The following is a 23110-nucleotide window of genomic DNA, read 5'->3' as shown; positions in this document are numbered from 1 at the left end:
GTGGGTTAGGATCAGACTGCCTTTCCCAAACCATGGCATGACTGAAGAAGATTGTTCTGAATGAAGAAGATTGTCCTGGGGCATTTTGAAAGCTTGGTCAGGATTTAAATTCAAGTTAGCAAGATAGTAAGGCTTAAAATAGTCACCCTCCTGATAATACACACAAATATAACCCATGATTTTTCCATCTAATTAAATCATTAAGGGGTTATGGATAAGGTGTGGGTCCTTGAATTCTACCAGCTCATGCTGCTCACCTCAAGCATTACCTGCTGAGCAAGCTGCACAAAAGAGACAACAGCCCTGATGGAAGCACAAACCAGCTGGCAAGTGCTACATGCCCCCACACATGCAGGGCTTCTCAGATAAGCAGGGCTAGCACACACATGAGGCATGGATCTGGAAGCCTAGCTGCGCTTCCTACGCATCCTTCTGGAATCTAAAAGGGGGCAACCTACTCAACCAGCTAAATGGGAGGATAGAACAGAGGGAGAGAAAGTGGAGAGGCTTCCCCTCGAGGAGAGGCCTTGCCAAGTATGATTTCAACCTAGAGGTGAAGGGTGAAAGCAGAAATAAGAAGAGGGACAATGAGCATGGGTGAAGAATATGAGAAAGTGATACCTGAGTCCTGCCTTTCAGACACAACAGCTTGCCTGCAAGTAAACCCTGCCAAATGAGTCAGGGCCTGCCAGGAGAATGATCAAATCCATTTCTAGGGTGTATATAGGGAGGGGAGAGAAAAGAGAAAGACCAGAGTGTGGACATAGTTTCTTCTCTATCAGCCAAGGCAAAAAATTGGATGACATGGGAGTTGTGATCTCTGAGAGGATGGTTTAAAAAGGAAAAGGGAAGCTGAGCGCCATGACTCACACCTGTAATCCCAGTACTTTGGGAGGCTAAGGCGGGAGGATTGCTTGAGCCCAGGAATTTGAGACCAGCCTAAACATAGGGAGACCTTAGGCCAGACATGGTTGCTCATGCCTGTAATCCCAGCAGTTTGGGGGGCCGAGGTGGGCAGAACACTTAAGGTCAGGAGTTCTAGGCCATCCTGGCCAATATGCTGAAACCCCATCTCTACTAAAAATACAAAAATTAGCTGGGCATGGTGGCAGGTGCCTGTAATCCCAGTTACTCGGGAGGCTGAGGCAGGAGAATTGCTTGAACCCGGGAGGTGGAGGTTGCAGTGAGCTGAGATTGTGCCACTGCACTCCAGCCTGGGTGACAGAGCAAGACTCCGTCTCAAAAACAAAAACAAAAACAAAACAAAACAAAAAAAACAGGGAGATCTACAAAAATAGCTGGGTGTGGTGGCATGCACCTGTGGTCCCAGCTCCTCAGGAAGCTGAGGTGGGAAGATTGCATGGGCCTGGGAGGTTGAGGGTGCAGTGAGCGGTGATCGCTCCACTGCACTCCAACCTGGGTGACAAAGCAAGACCCTATCTCAAAAACCAAAAAATAAAAGGCAAAAGGGGAGTTACCATCATTAATATATTTCCCTGTTTGTAGAGTCATTTTCCCTTGACCAAACCTTTAAAGCAGTCATCTCCTGGAGCCTTTCATTCAGTATACTCTTCCAGACACTGCATGTCTGTCATGTTTAATTCTCATAGCAACTCTCTATGATATGCATTATTAGCCCCAATTTTCGCTGAGGAAACTGAAGCTCAAAGAGATTAACTTACCTGTTCAATGTCCACAGACGGCAGGTAGAGTCAGGATCTGAATCTAGGTCTTTTTAAATTCTGTGCTTTTTTTACTATATCACAAGTAAAGTTCTTTTGTCTGCATTCTTTTAAAACATGTTTTTGGATATTAGATTAATACAAATGTCATTCTAGAAAATTTGGAAAATATAAAGCAGTATAAAAAGATAATGACAATAAAAATCAGTCATGATCTTGCCACCTAGAAACAATCACTGTTAAAATTTTGGTGTATTCTCAATTTTTTTTCAATGCATATAATGATAACAAAAGCAAACATTTGTTGAGCACTTGCTTTGTTCCAGACATTGTCCTTAGCTCATTTCTTGTGTAATTTATTTTATTATCATAAAAAATCAATAAAATGAATATTGTTATTATTTATTCTAATTTTATTTATTTATTTATGTATTATTTTTTTTGAGACAGAGTCATGTTCTGTCGCCCGGGCTGGAGTGCAGTGGCACTATCTCAGCTCACTGCAAGCTCCGCCTCCCAGGTTCACACCATTCTCCTGCCTCAGCCTCCCAAGTAGCTGGGACTTCAGGTGCCCGCCACCACGCCCAGCTAATTTTTTGTATTTTTAGTAGAGATGGGGTTTTACTGTGTTATCCAGGATGGTCTCGATCTCCTGACCTTGTGATCCACCCGCCTTGGCCTCCCAAAGTGCTGGGATTACAGGCGTGAGCCACCGTGCCCGGCCTTATTTATTCTAATTTTATTGTTGAAGACACTCAATAAGCACAAACATGTAAAATAATTTACCAACAGCTATACAGATTATAAGTGACTTGAACCCCAGGCAGGCTGACTCTAGAGCAGGCTTTCTCAACCTTAGCACTGTTGGCATTTGGGGCCAGATAATTCTTTGTCGTGGTGGGGGTCGGGGACTGTCCTTGTCTTTGTAGTGTTTTGGGTTTGTTTGTTTTCCAGAGACAAGGTTTCACTCTGTCACACAGTCTTGAGTGCTGTGGTACAATCGTGGCTCACTGCAGCCTAAAGCTCCTAGGCTCAAACTCCTAGGGCCCAACATGCCCTGTCTTCTGCGTGTTAGTTTTTTCCCTTTAGGTCTATGATGGTCCCACCTCAACCTTCCAAGGAGCTGGAACTGTAAGCATGCACCACCATGCCCAGCTTTTTTTTTTTTTTTTTTTTTTTTTTGATAGAGACAGGGACTCACTATGTTGCCCAGGTTTGTCTTAAACTTCTGGCCTCAAGTGATCCTCCCACCCCAGCCTCCCAAAATCCCAAAGTGCTGGGATTACAAGCATGAGCCACTGTGCCCAACCCATTGTAGAAGGTTTAGCAGCATCCGTGGCTTCTACCTACCGGGTGTCAGTAACACTTCCCTCTCCCAGATATGACAACCAAAAATGTCTCTAGACATTTCCAAATGTTCACTCTGAGGCAGAATTATCTCTGATGGAGAACCACTAGTCTAGAACCTGTGCTCTCAGCCACTATACTGTATAGCCTCTTCATATTTAAAATGCACATGAAGAGCCAGACGCAGTGGCTTCTGCCTATAATCCCAGTAGTTTGGGAGGCCGAGGTGGGCAGATCACTCCAGGTCAGGAGTTTGAGAGCAGCCAGGGCAACATGGTGAAACCCCATCTCTACAAAAAATACAAAAGTTAGCTGGGCATGGTGGCATGCGCCTGGAATTCCAGTTACTCAGGAGGCTGATGCACAAGAATCTCTCCAACCCAGGTGGCAGGAGCTATAGTGAGTTGAGATGACACCACTGCACTCCAGCCTGGGTAACAGGGTGCAACTCTGTCTCAAAATAAAATATTAGGTTGGTGTAAAAGTAATTGCAGTTTTTGCCATTACTTTTCATTAGAAAAACTGCAATTATTTTTGCACCAACCCAATAAAGTGAAATAAAATGCACATAAAGTCATTTTGTTCTATATCCAAAGAGAGAAATAAATCTTCAAATTTGGGTGCAGGCCATGAAACTTTGCTGGAATGTTCAGTGGCTTTATGGATCAAGAAAAGTGCTCATTAGTAGATTCTTATTAAATGCTTAATAGTAGACTCAGAGAACTAGTTACAAGCTCACAGTTGCCCAGGAAAGAGAATAACTGCACTTTTCTCTCTGGTTCTCTGTGCCAAGCACCTTAGCCTTCAAGAATTTAGATTTCATGTGTACACTTGTGGCCTATCAGGACAGTGTATGTCAACAAAGGTGTCAAAATATATTGCTGTGTCTCAAACAGAGCATGTTGCAAATAACTGCTTACTAATAAATAATCATTGGTTTATTTTTTTAATTAATTCCAATAAATTTCAGGATATATACATAACAACGTTTTTTTCAGTATGATTTCTTGGATAGAGATTAAAGGGTTGGAATTACAGGTTGAGCTCCTAGAATTGCACATAATTCTGGATACATGGGGGTATATCACACATATGAACACATTTGTCATGTGCCTCTGAAGAAGAAAGATTGAAAATTGCTTCATAAGTGATTTTTTTTTTTTTTTTTTTTTTTTTTTTGGAGATGGAGTCTCACTTTGTCACCCAGGGTGAAGTGCATTGGTGCGATCTTGGCTCACCGCAACCTCCACCTCCCAGCTTCAAGCAATTCTCCTGCCTCAGCCTCCTAAGTAGTTAGGATTACAGGCGCCCACCACCACGCCCAGCTAATTTTTGTATTTTTAGTAGAGACAGGGTTCACCATGTTGGTCAGGCTGGTCTGGAATTCCTGACCTCAGGTGATCCACTTGCCTCGGCCTCCCAATGCGCTGGGATTACAGGTGTAAGCCACCCCGCCTAGCCAGCATAGGTGATTTGAATCAACCATTACTGATATGCAGAGAGAATTGAATTCAGAAGCACTGAGAAATGATCATTTATAAACTGTCTAAAAACAGATGGCACTGTATATATTATCCATGTGAAATATATGAAAATATGTGTTCAGCCATGTTTTCATATAGTCACATAATTTGTCCATGAAAAAATACACGTTAATGCGATATTAAATTTAACATCTGCAGCCAGGCGCAGTGGCTTACGCCTGTAATCCCAGCACTTTGGGTGGCCAAGGCGGGTGGATCTCTTGAGGCCAGGAGTTCAAGACCAACCTGGCCAACATGGTGCAACGCAGAATTGAAAATTCTCGAATAATAGAGCAAATATACAAATATAAGTGGAAGACTCATTTTTCATTTTCCATGTCTACTAAAAATACAAAAATTAGCTGCACGTGGTGCACATGCCTGTAATCCCAGCTATTCGGGAGACTGAGGCATGAGAATCGCTTCAACCCAGGAGGCAGAGGTTGCAGTGAGCCAAGATCGCACTACTGCACTCCAGCCTGGGAGACAGAATGAGACTCTGTCTCAAAAAACAAAAAACAAAAAACATCTGCTTCATAAACTTGAAGGTTGCTTTCTAGAAAACCCTGACTGAGGATAGTGGTACAGATCAAAATTTACCCGGAATGTTGATATGAATAAGATGTGAGACAGAAGGTGAATGCTCCTGAGAAACAATGCTTAGTAACTTCCTGCTCAGTGCTGATACTCGCTTCTTAACAAGTCCTTCACCTTTTCAAATAGCTGTAAATCTCAACTACTTCATTGTTCTTTGCTTTGACTTTAATAAGTCTAGTCTTTGCCTCTTGATACTGAAGTCAGAACTTAGAAATGAAACCAAACATTCACCTCCAAAACAACTGGTTCCCTCTAACTCAACGAGCACACAGCAGGTGTTCAAAACATGTTTATTGTAATGAATTGAATTTAGTGAGGTGCAAATTCCTTGGTCAAATTGTTTTCTTCAGAATTTGAAAGACCTCATACTGGGAAGAAAGGTGTAGAAAACCGACCGAGGACTCTCAGGGGTTCTAGAAATGTTTCTCTTCCCTGAGAGGCTTGGTATTAGATAGAATGGAAAGCAAACACAGGTGGCAGGTCCTCTTTGACCAGACCACTTCTTGCAAGGAATCTTCAGTAAGAAGTTGTTGACACATCTAGGATAGTTACTGTGAAGCCTGGGCTGGACCCTAGGGAAAATTCGTCTTTCCTTTGGAGACCCATGCTACTGATCTTTGATATCAAAAACTCTCAGTGCTGGGCCCCAGCAGCCCTAAACAACTTCCCTCTCCTCCCATCAGAATGCACTCTCAGTACGAGCTCTCTGCCAGATGAAAGTGGTCGGTTATAAATTAAATGAGCTCATCTCAGATAACAATGTCCACCTGTCACTTTTTGCTCATCGAGCTGAAATGACCTTAGAAATCACTAGGCCAACTCATGCATATTGTAGATATGGAAACAGAGGTTCAGGGAGATTGAGGTACTTAAGGTCCTTATGCTGAAATAAAAATAAGACCGGGGTCTCTTGACTTGTTCAGTGCTTATAATCAGAATTAGAACCCAGGTTTCTTAGCCCCCAGCCCAATGTGTAAGGTGAAGTAGAAAGCACTTTAAGATTTTTGGTTTTCTAATATTTCAGATGCTAGTAGGGTAGAAGGTGATAGAATGGTATGAATTTTAGTACTCACATTCAATTACGTAAGAAATGCTATATTGAATTAGTTTTTATTGCTGCTGTAACAAGTTAACACAAATTTAGTGGCTTAAGATAACACTGTTTATTATCTCACGGTTCTGTAGGTCAGAAGTCTGGGTGGGTTTGGCTGAGTTCTCTGCTTAGAGTCTCCCAGGGCTAAAATCAAAATCTTAGCAGGACTGTGATCCTTTTTAGAGGCTCTGAGGTTGACTGCCCTCCCAGGCTGAGTTGGGTTGTTGGTAGAATCCAGTACCTTGTGGTTGTAAGACTAAGATCCTATTTCCTTGATGGCTATCAGGTGGGAGCCATCATACCGCCTAGAGGCCTCATCAAGATCCTATTTCCTTGATGGCTGTCAGGTGGGAGCCATCATACCTCCTAGACGCCTCATCCTGGTCCCTCTATGTGGGCCCCTGCATCTCAGAGCCTGCAATAGCATGTCAGTTCTTTCTCATGCTTGGAGTCTCTCTTTGACTTCTCCTGCTGCTGCCAGAGAAAGTTCTCTGTATTTAAGGGCTCATGTTGGGCCTACGTGGATAATCCAGGATAATCTCCCCACTTTAAGGTTCATAACCTTAATTATTACGCAGAATTCCTTTTGCTGTATAACATAACAAATTCACAGGTTCCAGGGATTAGGGCATGGATATCTTTGGGGGACCATTCTGCCTACTACTCGTATTATTTCCTTTAAATAATGGCAAGGCTCTATCCTACCGGGCTGATGGGAACATCAGTGGCAAACGTTACTGAGACTCTCTTCCTCTTCCTAGGTCCTTTGGTTCTTACACAGAACAAAATCTATGGGGATGCTTTGTTCCCCTCGGCTCTACTTATCCCTCTTTCTCTCTAACCTGCTCCCCATGTGATAATTTAGGTGTTTTTGTCTACAAAAAAACCTCTGAATTGCATCCAGGACAACACACTATCACAACAGTCCTAAGTCCAGGCCTCAAGGAGCCTAGAACATTGTTAAGGACCTGGAAGGTGACTGGGACCCAAGGCGGCAGTTGGCTAGACTCTCTTGTCATCTGTCAGCAGCAGGGGTCCTGGCGAGTCTACCTTAGACGAGCCATTCTTCATCATCTCTGCTGCTGCTTCCATTGCCTCCCCGACCCCAGCCCAGGGGAGGGTCCTTACCATGCTCTCTTATAGGAGCCTACTCTTTCATTGGACTTACTACAACTTAATACATTCATTTCTTCTTAGCTGTTTACTACTCTCTACCTCTCTACAACTAATTACACTATGGTCTTCATGAAGGTAGGGATACAGTTTTGTTTACCATTGTGTATCTAATTATTAACACAGCACATTCTGGAGCATAGTATGATCTTAGTGTATATTTATGGAGTGATGAATGAATTGAGTCAAATGGGCACAGGTTTTCAAAGGACATTTTTCCAAACGTACATATTCAGTAGCCAGCTGATATCTCTACATGGATATCTAGTGGGAATTTAACTTATCTAAAATGGTATTATTGATTCCAAGCTCCCTAAACTTTTTCTCTCTTGCTCCCAGGCTCTCAAAACTAGGAGTCATCCCCATCCCCTAACCCCATCACACATCAACTAATCTTGTTTCTGTCTCCATAATACTTTCAATGTTCATCTACTTTTCTCCACCTACACTGCCACCACCCTGGTCTAAGCCACCATCATCACTTACTTAGATTATTGTAATAGCATCTTATTTATTTAGAGACAGAGTCTCGCTCTGTCACCCAGGCTGGAGTGCAGTGGTGTGATCCTCGCTTACTGCAGCCTCAACCTCCTAGGCTCAGGCAGTTCTCCTGCCTCAGCCTCCCAAGTAGCTGGGAGCCTCCCACCATATCCAGCTAATTTTTAATTTTTAATTTTTTTTTTGGTTTTGGTAGAGATAGGGTCTGACTATGTTTCCCAGGCTGTAATAGACTTTTTTTTTTTTTTTTTTTTTTGAGACAAAGTCTAGCTGTCGCCGAGGCTGGAGTGCAGAGGTACGATCTCAGCTCACTGCAACCTCCACCTCCTGGGTTCAAGCGATTCTCCTGCCTCAGCCTTTCAAGTAACTGGGATTACAGGCGCCCACCACCATGTCGGGCTAATTTTTATATATTTAGTAGAGACAGGATTTTGCCATGTTGCCCAGGCTGGTCTCGAACTCCTGACCTCAAGTGATCCACCTGCCTCGGCCTCCCAAAGTGCTGGGTGTAATAAATAGCCTGTTAACTATTCTCCCTGCTTCTACTCTTGGCCACCTACACAGCAACTAAAGTTGTATTTTTAAAACATAAATCTGAGTGAGGGGGTTAAAAAAATGTCATATTCATTTCACTCCTTTGCCTGAAACCTGCGATGGATTTTCTTTCAATATAATAAAACCATACCCTACAATGCCCTGTGTGATCCTACCCTTGCCCACCTTTCCGGTTATATCAGGTATCATTTTCTTCGGCATTGATATGCTACAGCCACCTAACAAGCTCATTCCTACACCAGGGTCTTTGCATTCATCACTTCTTCTGCTTGAATGTCATGGCGGGCTTCCTGCCATTGGGGTTTCAGCTGCCCCAATGAGGGGCAGATTCTTTAGAGAACCTTTCTCTAACTGCTCCATCTAAAACCAGACCCTGTTTCAGTCAGGGTGCTTTCAGAGGTGAGTAACAAAACTCAAAGTGGCTTAAGCCATAAAGACATTGATTGTATTTAGTAAGTCTGGAGGTGAGTGTCCTAGCAGCACCACAGTGTCAGGGCACTGTGTCTCGGTGAGTCTCAGGACTTCCACTGACCTCAGAAGATACCACCCAGTGCCCTGACATCTTCATATGGCAGTTTACAGCGGTAAGAAGCAGAGAGGCAGCCAGGCCCACGAGAATACTCACCACACACCTCTTTCCTTTTATCAAGGAAGAAACATTTTTCCGAGAACCTCCCAACACCCTGCTGGGAGACTTTCTCTTGTCTCTGGCCAGAAGAAGATTATATTGATGTGACCACACCTAGCTGAAAGGGATGGTGGGGAAATTATTATCTTACCTTTTTAGCCTCATAAGTAAGGCAGGAGAGGGAGGAGTCGGGAATGGTCATTGGGTAACCAGCTAACCAGCCATCTGCCATTCCATTTCCCACCAATTCTTGGTCCCTCATTCTGCTTTCTTTTTCTACATAGCACTAATCATTTCTGAATTACTGACATTTTTATTTGTTTAGCTGTTTATTATTTGTTTCCCATGTTAAAAGTAAGCTCCATAAAAACAGGGATCTGGTCTGTCTAGTTATTATAACATCTGTGTCCCCAGCAATGAACACAACTCTGACCACACTAAGTGATTTTTTTAAAAAATGGATAGATGTTATGATTGAATATGCCATCGTAACAAAATGGTCATTTCTTAGGGTGAATTTTTTTTTTTTTTTTTGGAGATGGAATCTTTTCTGTTACCCAGGCTGGAGTGCAGTAGTGCAATCTTGGCTCACTGCAACCTCTACCTCCGGGGTTCAAGCAATTCTCCTGCCTCAGCCTCCCAAATGACTGGGATTGTAGGCACCCACCACCACGTCTGGCTAATTTGTGTATTTTTAGTAGAGGTGGGGTTTCACCATGTTGGTCAGGCTGGTCTCAAACTCCTAACCTCAAGTGATTCACCCACCTCGTCCTCCCAAAGTGCTGGGACTATAGGCATGAGTTACCACACCCGGCCAGGGTGAAATATTTTTGCACTTGTTTCTTTTACATTTTATCTTACCTTACAGATTTTGTGTGAATGTAGGGAGGTAGGGAAGTTCAGTATTAAACCTGCAGCTGTGTGCTGTATACAAGGAACTCTACTAAGCAGCAGTTGGGAAGAGAAATATTAGATAGTATTCTTTATACATCCATGGGGGTGATCACCCCCAAAGAGATGCCAACATGACCTAACATTTTTTTCATGCAACATTGTTTGCAAAGAATTAGGGGAGGACTGCAGCCTGTGGACAACATGTGGGGTAAAACTCAGGCTCCTTTCTATTATATTCATTTGGGTAGGGTATCTACCCAGCGGTTATCCATTCCTTCACAAAACTATCAAGGAGGTGAAGTTTATCTTCTTCAACTTCACCTTTCACCCTTCACCCAGCCCTTCTCATAATGACACCCCATCTTAATTCTCTCAGTTACTGATGGTCCTCATGGCTTTTGCTTTTGGCATCTCTTCTGTTCTCATTTTCACTAATCGTAGATTTCAGAGATAGAATGAATGGGTCTGAGATCACTACTCTACTGATAAAATATAAAACCGAAAATAAAAAAGTACAACCAGTCTTTAAGAAACATTTATATTTTAATAGGGATCTTGACTTTAAAAAGGATGATGCTGTAATTGTGAGAGAGGGTGATATTTTTGAATTCATGTGAAGGATAAAGAAAGAGGCAAATGTGATAGGAGAGTAGTAGTCCCTTAAATCTAGATAGGCAGAATTTCTGAGCCAGGAATGTTCATGGTTGTTTTAAGCTATTTTGTGAAGTTAGAAGAAGCTGTTTTGAAAACAGCTCTGTTTAAAAAAAAAAATCATGTTACCATGAAAGCATACCCAGTTTCCAAACAAAAAGAAAATACACCCAGTCTGAGCTTGAGAAACTGCTTGATCCCAGTTAGGAAACAGTTTGAAAGGTACAGAGCTGGATTATTATGGAGGAATACTTACATATATTATATAAGAGGAAGAAAGGAAAAAGACCAGGAGAGAAAATTCCAGCCTATAAGCTTGTGGCACCAGGAGTCTCAGGTGGTGGAAAGAAGCTCTGTTTTCATTGGCAGTGTGAGGTTCTTTTGCAGTTAATTCAAAATATCTAATGGAAATAATTTTTTTTTTTTTTTGAGGTGGAGTCTCACTCTCTTGTCTGGGTTGGAGTGCAGTGGTGTGATCTCAGCTCACTGTAACCTCTGCCTCCCGGGTTCAAGCAATTCTCCTGCCTCAGTCTCCCTAGTCGCTGGGATTACAGGTGCCAGCTGCCACACCCGGCTAATTTTTTTTTTTTTTTTTTTTTGTATTTTTAGTAGAGATGGGGTTTCACCATGTTAGCCTGTCTGGTCTTGAACACCTGACCTCAGGTGATCCGCCCTCCTCGGCCTCCCAAAGTGCTGACATTATAGGCGTGAGCCACTATGCCCAGCCTCTAATGGAAATAATTTAAGCAGAATGGATTCTGTGGGCTTTTGGAAAAGGCGTATTCAGTCCAGTTGTATTATGTATTTTGATGTAGGAGTTCTTAAAAAGTTTGATCTGGCCTACGTGTCACATAAAATCATCCCCAACTTGGAGAAAATGTGTTTATTTATTTGGGCCTCAACGATTTTCCCCTTAAAAACATCGTTGTAAATGATGATTAGGTACCCAGGCCCCTTCACAAAAGTCATTTACCCCTGATTATGTGACCAATGTTAGTATTATTACTATAGTATGTGATGTGTAATATGGTTACTAAAATTTTTTTGTCATATGGTTTGAAAGACTAATTTTTGAAGCAGTTGCTATATGCCAGACACAGAACTAGGTGTTTTGTAGAACTATATCTGAAAATAACACCTGTTGTTTTCCTCATATCAGGCATATGTACATGTTTTAACTCATCTAAGTTCTGTGTATGTTCTCTCATCTAATTATAGTAATCAAATGAGATAGGAACTGACTCTCCTTATTTTACAGATAAGAAAATTGGAGCTCAAGAGGGTTAGGTAACTTGGCCAAGGTCGCCCAGCTAGTGAGTGAGTGACAGGAATAGGATGCAACTGACTTCAAAGCCTACATACATATCTGCTTTGCAGTATGCCTACTGTGTGAGATTTAAAACACAGATTTTTTTAGCAGAAGATTACATTCTGGGTGTAGGTTTGCCAGATTTAACAAATAAAAATATAGGACACCAGCAAAATGTTGCATGGGATATTGCATGGGACATACTTTTACTAAAAAATTATTTGTTACTTATCTGAAATTCGCATTTACCTGGGCATCCTGTATTTTATCTAGCAACCTCATCTGAGTTGACATTGTAAGAACATGTCTCACCCTCTCTGGTTTTCCTGTTACCCCACCACAGTCATGCTGGTGGCTACCTAGCCTTATGTAGTTTTATAAGCCACTTAATGTTCGTGTCAGAGTCTTATCTCAGCTGGGCATGGTGGTTCACACCTATAATCTCAGCACTTTGGGAGGCCAAGGCAGGAGGACTGCTTGAGTCCAGGAGTTCAAGACCAGCCTGGGCAACATAGCAAGACCTCATCTCTATAAAACACACACAAGCACACATACACCAGAGTCTTATTTCAAGGCCACACAGCAAGAGAGCCACTTAGGAAGCTTCAGAAGAGCTTGTGTGGCCTCCTGAGCCATTTTTAAGTTCAGCAATGTGTGTAAGTTCAGGACTTAGGATAGGCTGCCCTGAAAGCGCTGCCCTACTGGAAGTGGTGTGCGGGTAAATGTTTAACAACTGGCTCTGCAGAAGGGGGAAAAGAAAACAAAACTTCAATTTTTGGTGTTTGCCATACTCCTACCATGGCTGATTCATGATATCAACATGATGTCTTTGAGCCTGAAGTGGGGAAGAAATGTATATACAGGTGGCTCAGGGTTCCCTATGTAAGCCAGTCCCAGTCCACTAGTGTTACAGGCATTTCTCATTTTCACATGTAAGCAAATCAAGCCTACACAACAATGAAAGGTTTAAGATAAAATCTCCGTACCATGATATTTCCTGAATTTAAACAACGAAGATTTTAAAAGACAATTTCCTACTTGTATCAAATTGGATACAATTGATCAAATTTTTTCCTCACTTCAATTCAAATTGAAGTCTAGAATTCTGCTTTCATTCTGTTTAAAAGGCAACAGTTAATTATACATCCTGTTGAAATTCCAATACTCTCACATTCTTTATTCTGAAGAAAGGTTATTTCTCCAGGCCAGCATGTCTGCTGCACTTTTGATGCTAAGCTTCTGTGCGGTATATTGTGGAAGTGATCATTTTTTAAAACTGTTCACTATGTCACATATTTCTGAGCTAGCATATTCAACAGATGTATCTGTGGATAGGCTCTAGGGAATAACTTTGTATTCCTCTGTTTGAATGAAGAGTCAAGAAAGACTTACCAATGTACATCCAGTTTGACTCTCTGAATTCAGCCCTCCGTGGTCTCACTGATCAAGAAACCCTGATGGTAGTTAAGAGCAAGGGCTTTGGAGTGACCACTTTCCAACTGTATGACTTTGGAGAAGAACTTCAGTTTTTTTTTCATTTGTAAAACAAGGCCGGTAATTTTACCTGCTTTGAAGGGTTACACATATAAAGTGCCGCACATAGTAAGCACAAAAACAAGTATTAATTCTTGGTTGTATTAATGCTATAACTACTGTCATGACTGTAATCTTACTGCTCATAAGTAAATAGCCATATATATCCATATAGGTCCAGCAGATACTTAGCATTCTACAAAAAATGTTTCTATTGTGTTTTTTTTTCAACCAAGTCATGTAAAACATCAACATTATAAAAATTCTTGTTTGACATTAAATTTTTAAACAAATCTCAAGAAATAAAAATGGTCTTTCTACCTTGCGAGAATATTTGTGAATCTTTATAATCACAGGAGGAGAAAAAGTTAGTTGTTGGGTTATTTTTAAGTCTAGAAATACCCCAACAACTAACTGAAAAACCTATCCAACAGTTAATGCAGAATTGTGAGGCAAAGTTTGTCGACTATGCCCCATTCCTCTCTGTGGTCCTCCACTCCCTCTTTTTAGCTTCCAGTCATTCATCCATCCATTCCATCCAACAAAGTATGATTTTCAAAAAGTTAGAATCATGACTTATACAAATATGGGATGAACATATGTTAAAGATTTATTAACATAATACCGAAGGAACCAATGAGATAATAAAGCTGGTTCCAAGAGCATTTGAAGAATGCATCTTTATAGGCATTTTTAAAAAAGAATTTCAGCATAAAATTGCTAGGTAAACACTAAACTGGCTTATGTCCTAGAGGGCAGTAAGTCCATAACCATTGGGGTTATTTTTTTCTGCTAGAAAGAAATCTACAAGTTAACATATAAATATTTTCACAGTGTCTGAGCTCTAGTTAAATATTAAATAGCAAAGTCAAGCACAGGTACATTCTCCCAGAGAATTAAATAATCCTTGGAGAGGTCCATTTAATAATGTCCCTGTATGACCTTAAAACAATATGTCCTTTTTTGCCTTATTTTCAAGTATTGGATAATTTTTACTAACATATCCACCCATTCATATATTCATTAAACCTTTTTTTTTAATAGCTATGTGCCCTAGGGATATAGAAGTAAAGACCTAGTCCTGATCCTCAAGGAACTCATAACCTAATGGGGGAGACAAACACGCAAAATAAAAATTACAAAGCAAAGTGATAGGGTACATTCTCCTCCCAGGCGCCCCAGGATCCCATCATTACAGGGGTCCATCCAACCAGTCCCCAGTTCTTTTTTTTTTTTTTTTTTTTAATTGAGATGCAGAGTCTTACTCTCGCCCAGGCTGGAGTGCAGTGGCATGATCTCGGCTCATTGCAACCTCTGCCTCCCAGGTTCAAGCAATTCTCCTGCCTCGGCCTCCCATGTAGCTGGGACTACAGGCACGTGCTACCACGCCTGGCTAATAGTATTTTTAGTAGACGGGGTTTTGCCGTGTTGGCCAAGCTGGTCTTGAACTCCTGACCTCAGGTGATCCGCCTGCCTCGGCCACCCGGGTTACAGGTGTGAGCCACCATGCCTGGCCCCCAGTTCTGTACTATGACAACCCATCTACCATTTTCCCCACTCGTGTATTAATCTTGAAGCCTGCATGGATGAGAAGTAGATAATAGGATAAATGAATGATTCCTCTTTTAGATCATATACAGATAGAGATAAATAAGGGCCTTCAGTACCTCAGCCAAGGGAGTATGCCAAATGGTAGTCTCAGACCCGGCTGGGAAGGGATAGGTTGAACAGGAAAGAGGTGAAGAAGGCTTTCTTGTCCTAAAATTACTTCATATGGATAGCTCTGAAGAGAATTACTAATTAACCAGATCTTATATTTCAGAAACACCCCCTTGAAGATATATTTTTATCCAAATTAATGGAGCAGGGGAGGCCTTTTTGAAACTTTACTTTGAGACCCTAGAATTTAGTTATAATACGGCAGACCTTTTTTCTGGGAGGAAAGTGCAAGAACCTGTCTGAGGACACCTAAATTGCCTTCGCTTTCCCTGAGATGAGATATCTGTTTCATATAGCAGTTGACCTGGTAGCTTCAGTTTCACCTGCCCTGCTTTTGTCAGGAGTCATGTTTTCCGCTATCACCATTGTCCCCACTGTTTCAGCTCCCTGAGAATATATAATGATTTTCTATCTGCATTTAATTCTCCTAGCAGAGGCACATAGAGTAAGAGTCATTTATTTCAGCTCTCTGTCCTTACAGATCCAATTTAGTAAACATCTAATAAGCAATTATTAATGTAAAGAACTTCAGCGGAAGCTGTAGAGCACGGAGAAAAAGAATAGCATCCCCATCTCCCTACTGGAGTCCATAGTTTATTGAAGAAGACAGAAACATGGAGGTATTTCTAAAGCAGATATTCTTAATCTTGGCTACACATCAGGATCACCTGGGGAACTCTGAAACATCCAACACACAGGCTGCACTCCAGAGCAATTAAATTAAAATCCCTCAAGCTGGGACCCAGGCATCAATATGTTTTAAAGCTCCCTGGGAGACTCCAAAGTACTGTATGGCTAAGCTAGAGCAAAACAAACGGAAAATGCTGCAGTAAAGGACTAACAAGATGCTGTGTGAACAAGGGTACAACAACCATTCTGGATATGCTAATGTTCTTACCCACTGTCTGACCGCATTTCTGCCCATGAATGCAGAAAATATAACCTCTCATTGTAACCAGAGGAAAAATTTAGGTCAGTTTGATTGTAGGGCATTTAGAAACTATATACTCTGAGAGGCATGGTCTGAAGGAAACTATGTTTCTGAGGGGAAAAGGGCTCCAAAAAAGATCAACCCAGAAAAATGACCCCAAAATTAAATCCACATGCTCTCTCTCTCCCCTGGAATGTTTTATTCACTTGTCTTCCTGAAGAAGTCCTATTCATCCTCTAAGCTCCCAGCTCAAACTTCACCTCTTCTGTGAAGCCTTTCCTTTTCTTCCCCTTACCCAGGCAAAACTGGGTCCCTATTTCTATCTTACTTAGCTCCTTGTACATAGTTCTGTTCTTAGCAGTTAATTGTAATTATTATCAAATTGAGTTATAATTTGGCACACTGCTTGTTTTATGGGCCCTACGTATCTTTCTTCTCTTTATACCTAGCCCAGTTTCTCGGTTTGTTGAATGAATATTCAGAATGGCAGCAATTTTAGGTGCAGTGAGAACTCATGCCACCAGCAGAGGAAACCTAGACTCAGAAATTCCTCGGGCTCCCTCGTCCTGTTTCTGAGCATCGGGATCCTCTGCTTCCCAGTGGTTGGGCTGGGGAAATGGGCAGACATACTCGTGGGTGTAAAGTAGCTGCAGCAAATGATGGATGGGCCCCCCCCCCCCGCCCCCAGGCTTTAGTTAAAGCGGTGAGCTTGAGTTTCATTTACAGAGTTTTGTTGTTAGAGGAAGAAAGAAACAGAAGGAAGGTCACAGGTTTTCAAGTGTGTGCATTAAGGAAAAGTGCCTGTAGACTCCTGTTTTATTCAGGCCACAGGCATCCCAGAAAAGTTAGAACGGTGTTCTGTCTGGGGAAATTGTTTGTCTGTTTTAGTTTATTTTTAAACTTTAAATCTTAAAAGATTTTTTTTTTTTAAGTTTCATAGGTTTTACACATATGAAGGCGAAAAGATGATTACAATCTTATATATATAAGGGTCATGCAGTCCAGATTTTCTAGGACAATGCTAATTTTAGATCTTATGTCCTGACTTTTTTTTTTTTTTGAAGATGGCCTCTCACCCCATTGCCCAGCCTGGAGTACAATGGCGCGATCCTGGCTCACTGCAACCTCCATCTCCTGGGTTCAAGCGATTCTCCTGCCTCAGCCTCCTGAGTAGCTGGGACTACAGGCGCCTGCCACCACACCTGGCTAATTTTTTGTATTTTTAGTAGAGATGGGGTTTCACGTGTTAGCCAGGTTGGTCTCGATCTTCTGACCTTGTGATCCGCCAACCTCAGCCTCCCAAAGTGCTGGGATTACAGGCGAGAGCCACCGCGCCTGGCCTTAATTTCTTATAGGGAAAGTATGGTTGCTGTTCTTACCATTGGCTATCATTTTCCCAGCATGCTTAAAGATCTTTTAGTGATCAGAATGTTTAATTATTTTGGCTTTCTGTGTGGCAAAAACACTTTTTTTTTTTTTTTGAGACGGAGTCTCGCTTTGTCGCCCAGGCTGGAGTGCAGTGGCGCAATCTCAGCTCACTGCAAGCTCCGCCTCCCGGGTTCACGCCATTGCAAAAACACATTTTTAAAAAAATTTTTTAAATTTTAATTATCTTACTTAAGCTTGCTTAGGTAAGGTTGCCTCATGGACAAAAAAGCCTAAAGATAACAGAACAGCATTGAGTATATTGCCTGGAGCACCAGACTTGTATTGAATGTGGCTTTTTGGTGAAGATGATATGTAGTAACACTTCTTTCTCTACCACAAATTAGTACAAAAATCCTTCAAAGGAAAAACAAGGGCCGGGTGCAGTTGCTACACCAGTAATCCCAGCACCTTGGGAGGCCGAGGCGGGCGAATCACTTAAAGTCAGAAGTTCAAGACCAGCCCGGCCAACATGGGGAAACCCGGTCTCTACTAAAAATACAAAAATTAGCCGGGCATGGTGGCGCACACCTGTAGTCCCAACTACTTGAGAGGCTGAGACACAAGAATCTCTCGAACCTGGGAGGTGGAGGTTGCATTGAGCAGAGATTGTGCCACTGCACACCAGCCCAGGGGACAGAGTGAGACTCTGTCTCAAAAAAAAAAAAAGAAAAAGAAAAAAAAAAAGAAAAAATTAGTCATTAAGAACTGTCTCAAAAAAAAAAAAAAGAAAAAATTAGTCATTAAGAATCGTTATTTCATTATGAACTATTATTTAATCCTGACTGTCACTTGAGAAATGTTTCTTTGTGAGGTGCAGACACAGGAGCCCATCAAGAAAGAAACTAGTGACCACTAGAAAAGCCTGTTGCTGGAGCCACATCCCCTGTGCCACAGGCCAGATGGAATCTCAGCAAAATGGTGGCTGTAACCCCACATGGGCTTTTACTTTTAGTGGGCACATTCTGGAAAATATTAATGTTTATCCTTATCTCTTATGTTAATCACCATAATTGTTATGGTTATTATGGATTACATTGCTACTGTTTCTCTTTTCGTTTCCTGGATTCAGACCAAATTGAACCTTTAAAATCTGTGAGCAAAATCACTTCATTTTTAATTGAATGGCCCACAACTAGTTAATCTTTTTTGCCTGTTTAAAAAGTGTGACTTTTTTTCTCACTGAATAATACAAAAAGTATAAAATAAAGGCTAAACTTTAAAATATTCTTTTATATCTAAGAACTATAAGTTTTTTAAGCTTTTAAAAAGTGCTTAGTAATTTTAAGTTACTTTATTTTTTTTGAGATATCGTCTTGCTATGTTGCCCAGGCTGGATTCAAACTTCTGGGCCCAAGTGATCCTCCTGCCTCAGCCTTCTGAGTAGCTGGGACTATAGGTATTCACCACTATGCTTAGCTAACAGTTACATTTTTTGTTGTTGTTGTTTTTAATCACCTGACTGCCATAAGGTCTCCCGTAACCTGGTTCCATTTCTTAGAGGACATCTTGTATGTTCTTCAGTCAATATTTTATGAAACAACAACAACAGAATAGCATCAAAATATATGTCACTGGTAGGTGGCAAGCTATTAGTGCATGAACTGTGTCTTCTGGAAAAAGCAACCTATTTTCACATGTCATTAAATTAGGAGCTATTTCTGGCTCATGTAGCAGGGTTGATTGTTCCATGTGTTACCATGATCCTTCTATGATGGAAAATCTACACTAAGTAAGGACAGTACCCTTCCCAGTAGCTAGCCAGTCTCTATTCACAGACTGCTGTTAGCTACTTCCATAGTCAAAATCTGTGTGTTTTCATCTGCCCAAGCTTTCCTCTCTTGCAACCTCATGACAATTAGGAACTTCTCACATACTTGCCCAGAATGCCAGCAGATCTTCAGTTGGTGGTAACACCCTTAGCATGAGCCAGATTTGAGATCTCTAATCCTCTGTGATCCCTGATGAGTGCAGGGAAAAGGATATGTGTAGGAGTGGGGCTTGGTATTATGACTAAGGCTCAAGAGAAGGTGAGGCCAGAGAGAGCCTGAGCTGGGATCTGCTGAAACAGCTCCTAAAATGAAAACAAAATGGGGGCCAGGCTTTTTCTGGATAGTAGTTATGTTTTCCTGCCAATGCACAAGTCCTACTCATAGACAAATGACAACCAATCTAAATGTCAAATAAGATCATTCGCCTTCATAATCATAACCAACCTGTATGACACCTTTTTAACAGGAGGCCTCATTCTTCTTTTCCCCATCCAGAATTAAGAGGAAAAAAGTGAATATGGTTTTTGCTCACAGAATGGATAACAGCAAGCCACAGTTGATTATTCCTACACTTCTGGTACCGCTCCAAAACCGCAGCTGCACTGCAGCAGCCACACCTCTGCCAAGCCAGTACCTGATGGAATTAGGTGAGGAGCACAGCTGGATGAGCAACCAAACACATCTGCACTATGGACTGAAACCCGGGGAAGTAGCCACAGCCAGCATCTTCTTTGGGACTCTGTGGTTGTTTTCTATCTTCGGCAATTCCCTGGTTTGTTTGGTCATCCACAGGAGTAGGAGGACTCAGTCTACCACCAACTACTTTGTGGTCTCCATGGCATGTGCTGACCTTCTCATCAGCGTTGCCAGCACGCCTTTCGTCCTGCTCCAGTTCACCACTGGAAGGTGGACGCTTGGTAGTGCAATGTGCAAGGTTGTGCGATATTTTCAGTATCTCACTCCAGGTGTCCAGATCTATGTTCTCCTCTCCATCTGCATAGACCGGTTCTACACCATCGTCTATCCTCTGAGCTTCAAGGTGTCCAGAGAAAAAGCCAAGAAAATGATCGCAGCATCGTGGATCTTTGATGCAGCCTTTGTGACCCCTGTGCTCTTTTTCTATGGCTCCAACTGGGACAGTCATTGTAACTATTTCCTCCCTTCCTCTTGGGAAGGCACTGCCTATACTGTCATCCACTTCTTGGTGGGCTTTGTGATTCCATCTGCCCTCATAATTTTATTTTACCAAAAGGTCATAAAATATATTTGGAGAATAGGCACAGATGGCCGAACAGTGAGGAGGACAATGAACATTGTCCCTCGGACAAAAGTGAAAACCATCAAGATGTTCCTCATTTTAAATCTGTTGTTTTTGCTCTCCTGGCTGCCTTTTCATGTAGCTCAGCTATGGCACCCACATGAACAAGACTATAAGAAAAGTTCCCTTGTTTTCACAGCTATCACATGGATATCCTTTAGTTCTTCAGCCTCTAAACCTACTCTGTATTCAATTTATAATGCCAATTTTCGGAGGGGGATGAAAGAGACTTTTTGCATGTCCTCTATGAAATGTTACCGAAGCAATGCCTATACTATCACAACGAGTTCAAGGATGGCCAAAAAAAACTATGTTGGCATTTCAGAAATCCCTTCCATGGCCAAAACTATTACCAAAGACTCAATCTATGACTCATTTGACAGAGAAGCCAAGGAAAAAAAGCTTGCTTGGCCCATTAACTCAAATCCACCAAATACTTTTGTCTAATTTCTCATTCTTTCAATTGTTATGCACCAGAGATTAAAAAGCTTTAATTATAAAAACAGAAGCTATTTACATATTTGTTTTCCCTCAACTTTCCAAGGGAAATGTTTTATTTCGTAAAATGCATTCATTTGTTTATTGTAGTTTTTGTGGGTTTTATTTTACTTGCTTTTTATGTTTTAGGGAAAGCATTCACTTTGAGCTACAGCCAACAGTCCTTTTACTATTAATATATTAGTTACATGCATAAAAAAGAAAATGCTTTCTTAACACTTATTTACTGTTGGTTCAAAAACATAAACCTAAGCCATACACACAGTCTTTGATTAATGATTGAATCTAGTTTTATTTTGTTTTGTTTTTCTCCTCCTTACTGAAGTTTTATAACTATGGGCTTCAGTTCCAAATGAAATTCCCATGTCACCTATCTCAGAGATTTATATTTCTTTCACTAAGCAACATTTATGATGAGTTAATATTGTATAGGTTGTCACGTTACCTTCCTCCAAGTAACCACGAGCCAGATCTGCTATGGAAAGCATGTCATATATTGGAACTTGCTGGGAAGTCTTCTGTGGTTGGATTTTAATCAGGATTCTTAGGAGGGGAAAGCATAGAGTGGCCTAATTTCTCTTGCTCTTTCTCTTGTTTTTATCTTTCCTTAATCTAAGCGGCTGATAAAGCCTTGAAAAATGCAAAGTCAATGCAATGTTTTCCTGACATCTGTGTCCCATCTAGGCTGTGTCTAGGACATTTCCCTCCCATTTTTGAGTTATATACAAGTAAATGCGCAGGTGCTGTTGCTAGCATATCTAAAAAATGCCAAAGACAGACGTGACAGATGGCATTTCTCTGTACAGGCTCTGCAATTCAAGCCGAGACTTTCAGCTGCCCAGCCCTACCCCTATACACCAGGACAGCAAGGGCAAGGACTGCCTTCCTCGTTCTCCTAGAAACTCGAGGCCATTTCTCTAGCCAGAGCCTGGTCTCCCTCATCTCCCTCCAGGGCACAGCACCATACCCTGCCGAGCTCAAACTCTTCTTTGCCTGTGATAACTAGGGAATGTGTTTCCTCTGCTTCCCGGGTCTCTATTATTTCAAATCGAGGACCAGCCAGCACATTTAAAAAATGTTTTTATTTAAACAATAAAGGGTTTAGAGACAAGACTGGTATGCATTTTCACGCCCTAGTTAACAAGAGCTGCAAATAATAACTCCAGTTGTTCAGCAATTTTACATGCATTATCTCCTTTATCCTCTCAACAATTCTGTGATATATTTATTATCATTCCCTTTTATAGATGAGCAAACTGGAACTCAAAAGTTATGTGACCTGCCCAAGTTGGAATGTGACAGAGCTGGTATTCAAACTCGGGCCTCTAACCGCATGTCTGTCTGTCGCTCTTTCCTTGACATTTCGGATGTCTCCCTAGAGAACACGAGGGGCCAAACCCATCTAGGCCTTGAAGGGCTTCCTGACCACTGCCTTGGTAGAAGTCAAAGGTCTAAGAGAATTTGGCTGTTCTTTTTTCTTTTTTTAATTTTTTTTTTTTTTTTTTTTTTTTTTTGAGACGGAGTCTCACTCTGTTGTCCAGGCTGGAGTGCAGTGGTGTGATCTTGGCTCACTGCAACCTCTGTCTCCCAAGTTCAAGTGATTCTCCCGCCTCAGCCTCCCAAGTAGCTGGGATTACAGGCACCTGCCACCACACCCAGCTATTTTTTGTATTTTTAATAGAGACAGGGTTTCACTATGTTGGCAGGCTAGTCTCAAACTCCTGACGTTAGGAGATCTGCCTGCCTCGGCTTCCCAAAGTGCTGGGATTACAGGCCTGAGCCACCGCACCTGGCCTCTTTTTTATTTTCAATTTTTAAAAAATCAGCTGAATTTAAGATTCATTGGTGATTCTTAAAAAGGGTCTAGTTGAAATGTAATGAGCCGGCCCTCACCTGTTCCTTGGCTGTAGCTAGGTTCTTGGACTTGTGCTGTGGAATGTTTGCGATGAGGGAAACCTGTACCT

General features: G+C 41.6%; 1 protein-coding gene across 3 annotated transcripts in view; it reads left to right on the top strand.

The window, feature by feature from the left end:
• Nucleotides 1–22562, top strand: part of GPR19 (G protein-coupled receptor 19) — a 36183-nt gene extending 13621 nt beyond the window's left edge. For 2 of the 3 annotated variants that reach the window (XM_073020496.1, XM_037990329.2), the window contains one exon: nt 19797–22562. In XM_073020496.1, coding sequence (XP_072876597.1) covers nt 19797–21095 — 1299 coding nt within the window. In that variant the 3' untranslated portion in view covers nt 21096–22562. The remainder of the gene's footprint in view (nt 1–19796) is intronic. The other variant, XM_007967703.3, reaches the window with a different exon arrangement.
• Nucleotides 22563–23110: the final 548 nt, after the last annotated feature.

The sequence above is a fragment of the Chlorocebus sabaeus genome, chromosome 11 (genome assembly GCF_047675955.1).
Source record: "Chlorocebus sabaeus isolate Y175 chromosome 11, mChlSab1.0.hap1, whole genome shotgun sequence".
Taxonomy (NCBI): Eukaryota; Metazoa; Chordata; class Mammalia; order Primates; family Cercopithecidae; genus Chlorocebus; species Chlorocebus sabaeus.
Note: the sequence above shows the minus strand (reverse complement) of the source record. Positions and strands in the feature narration are given on the sequence as shown.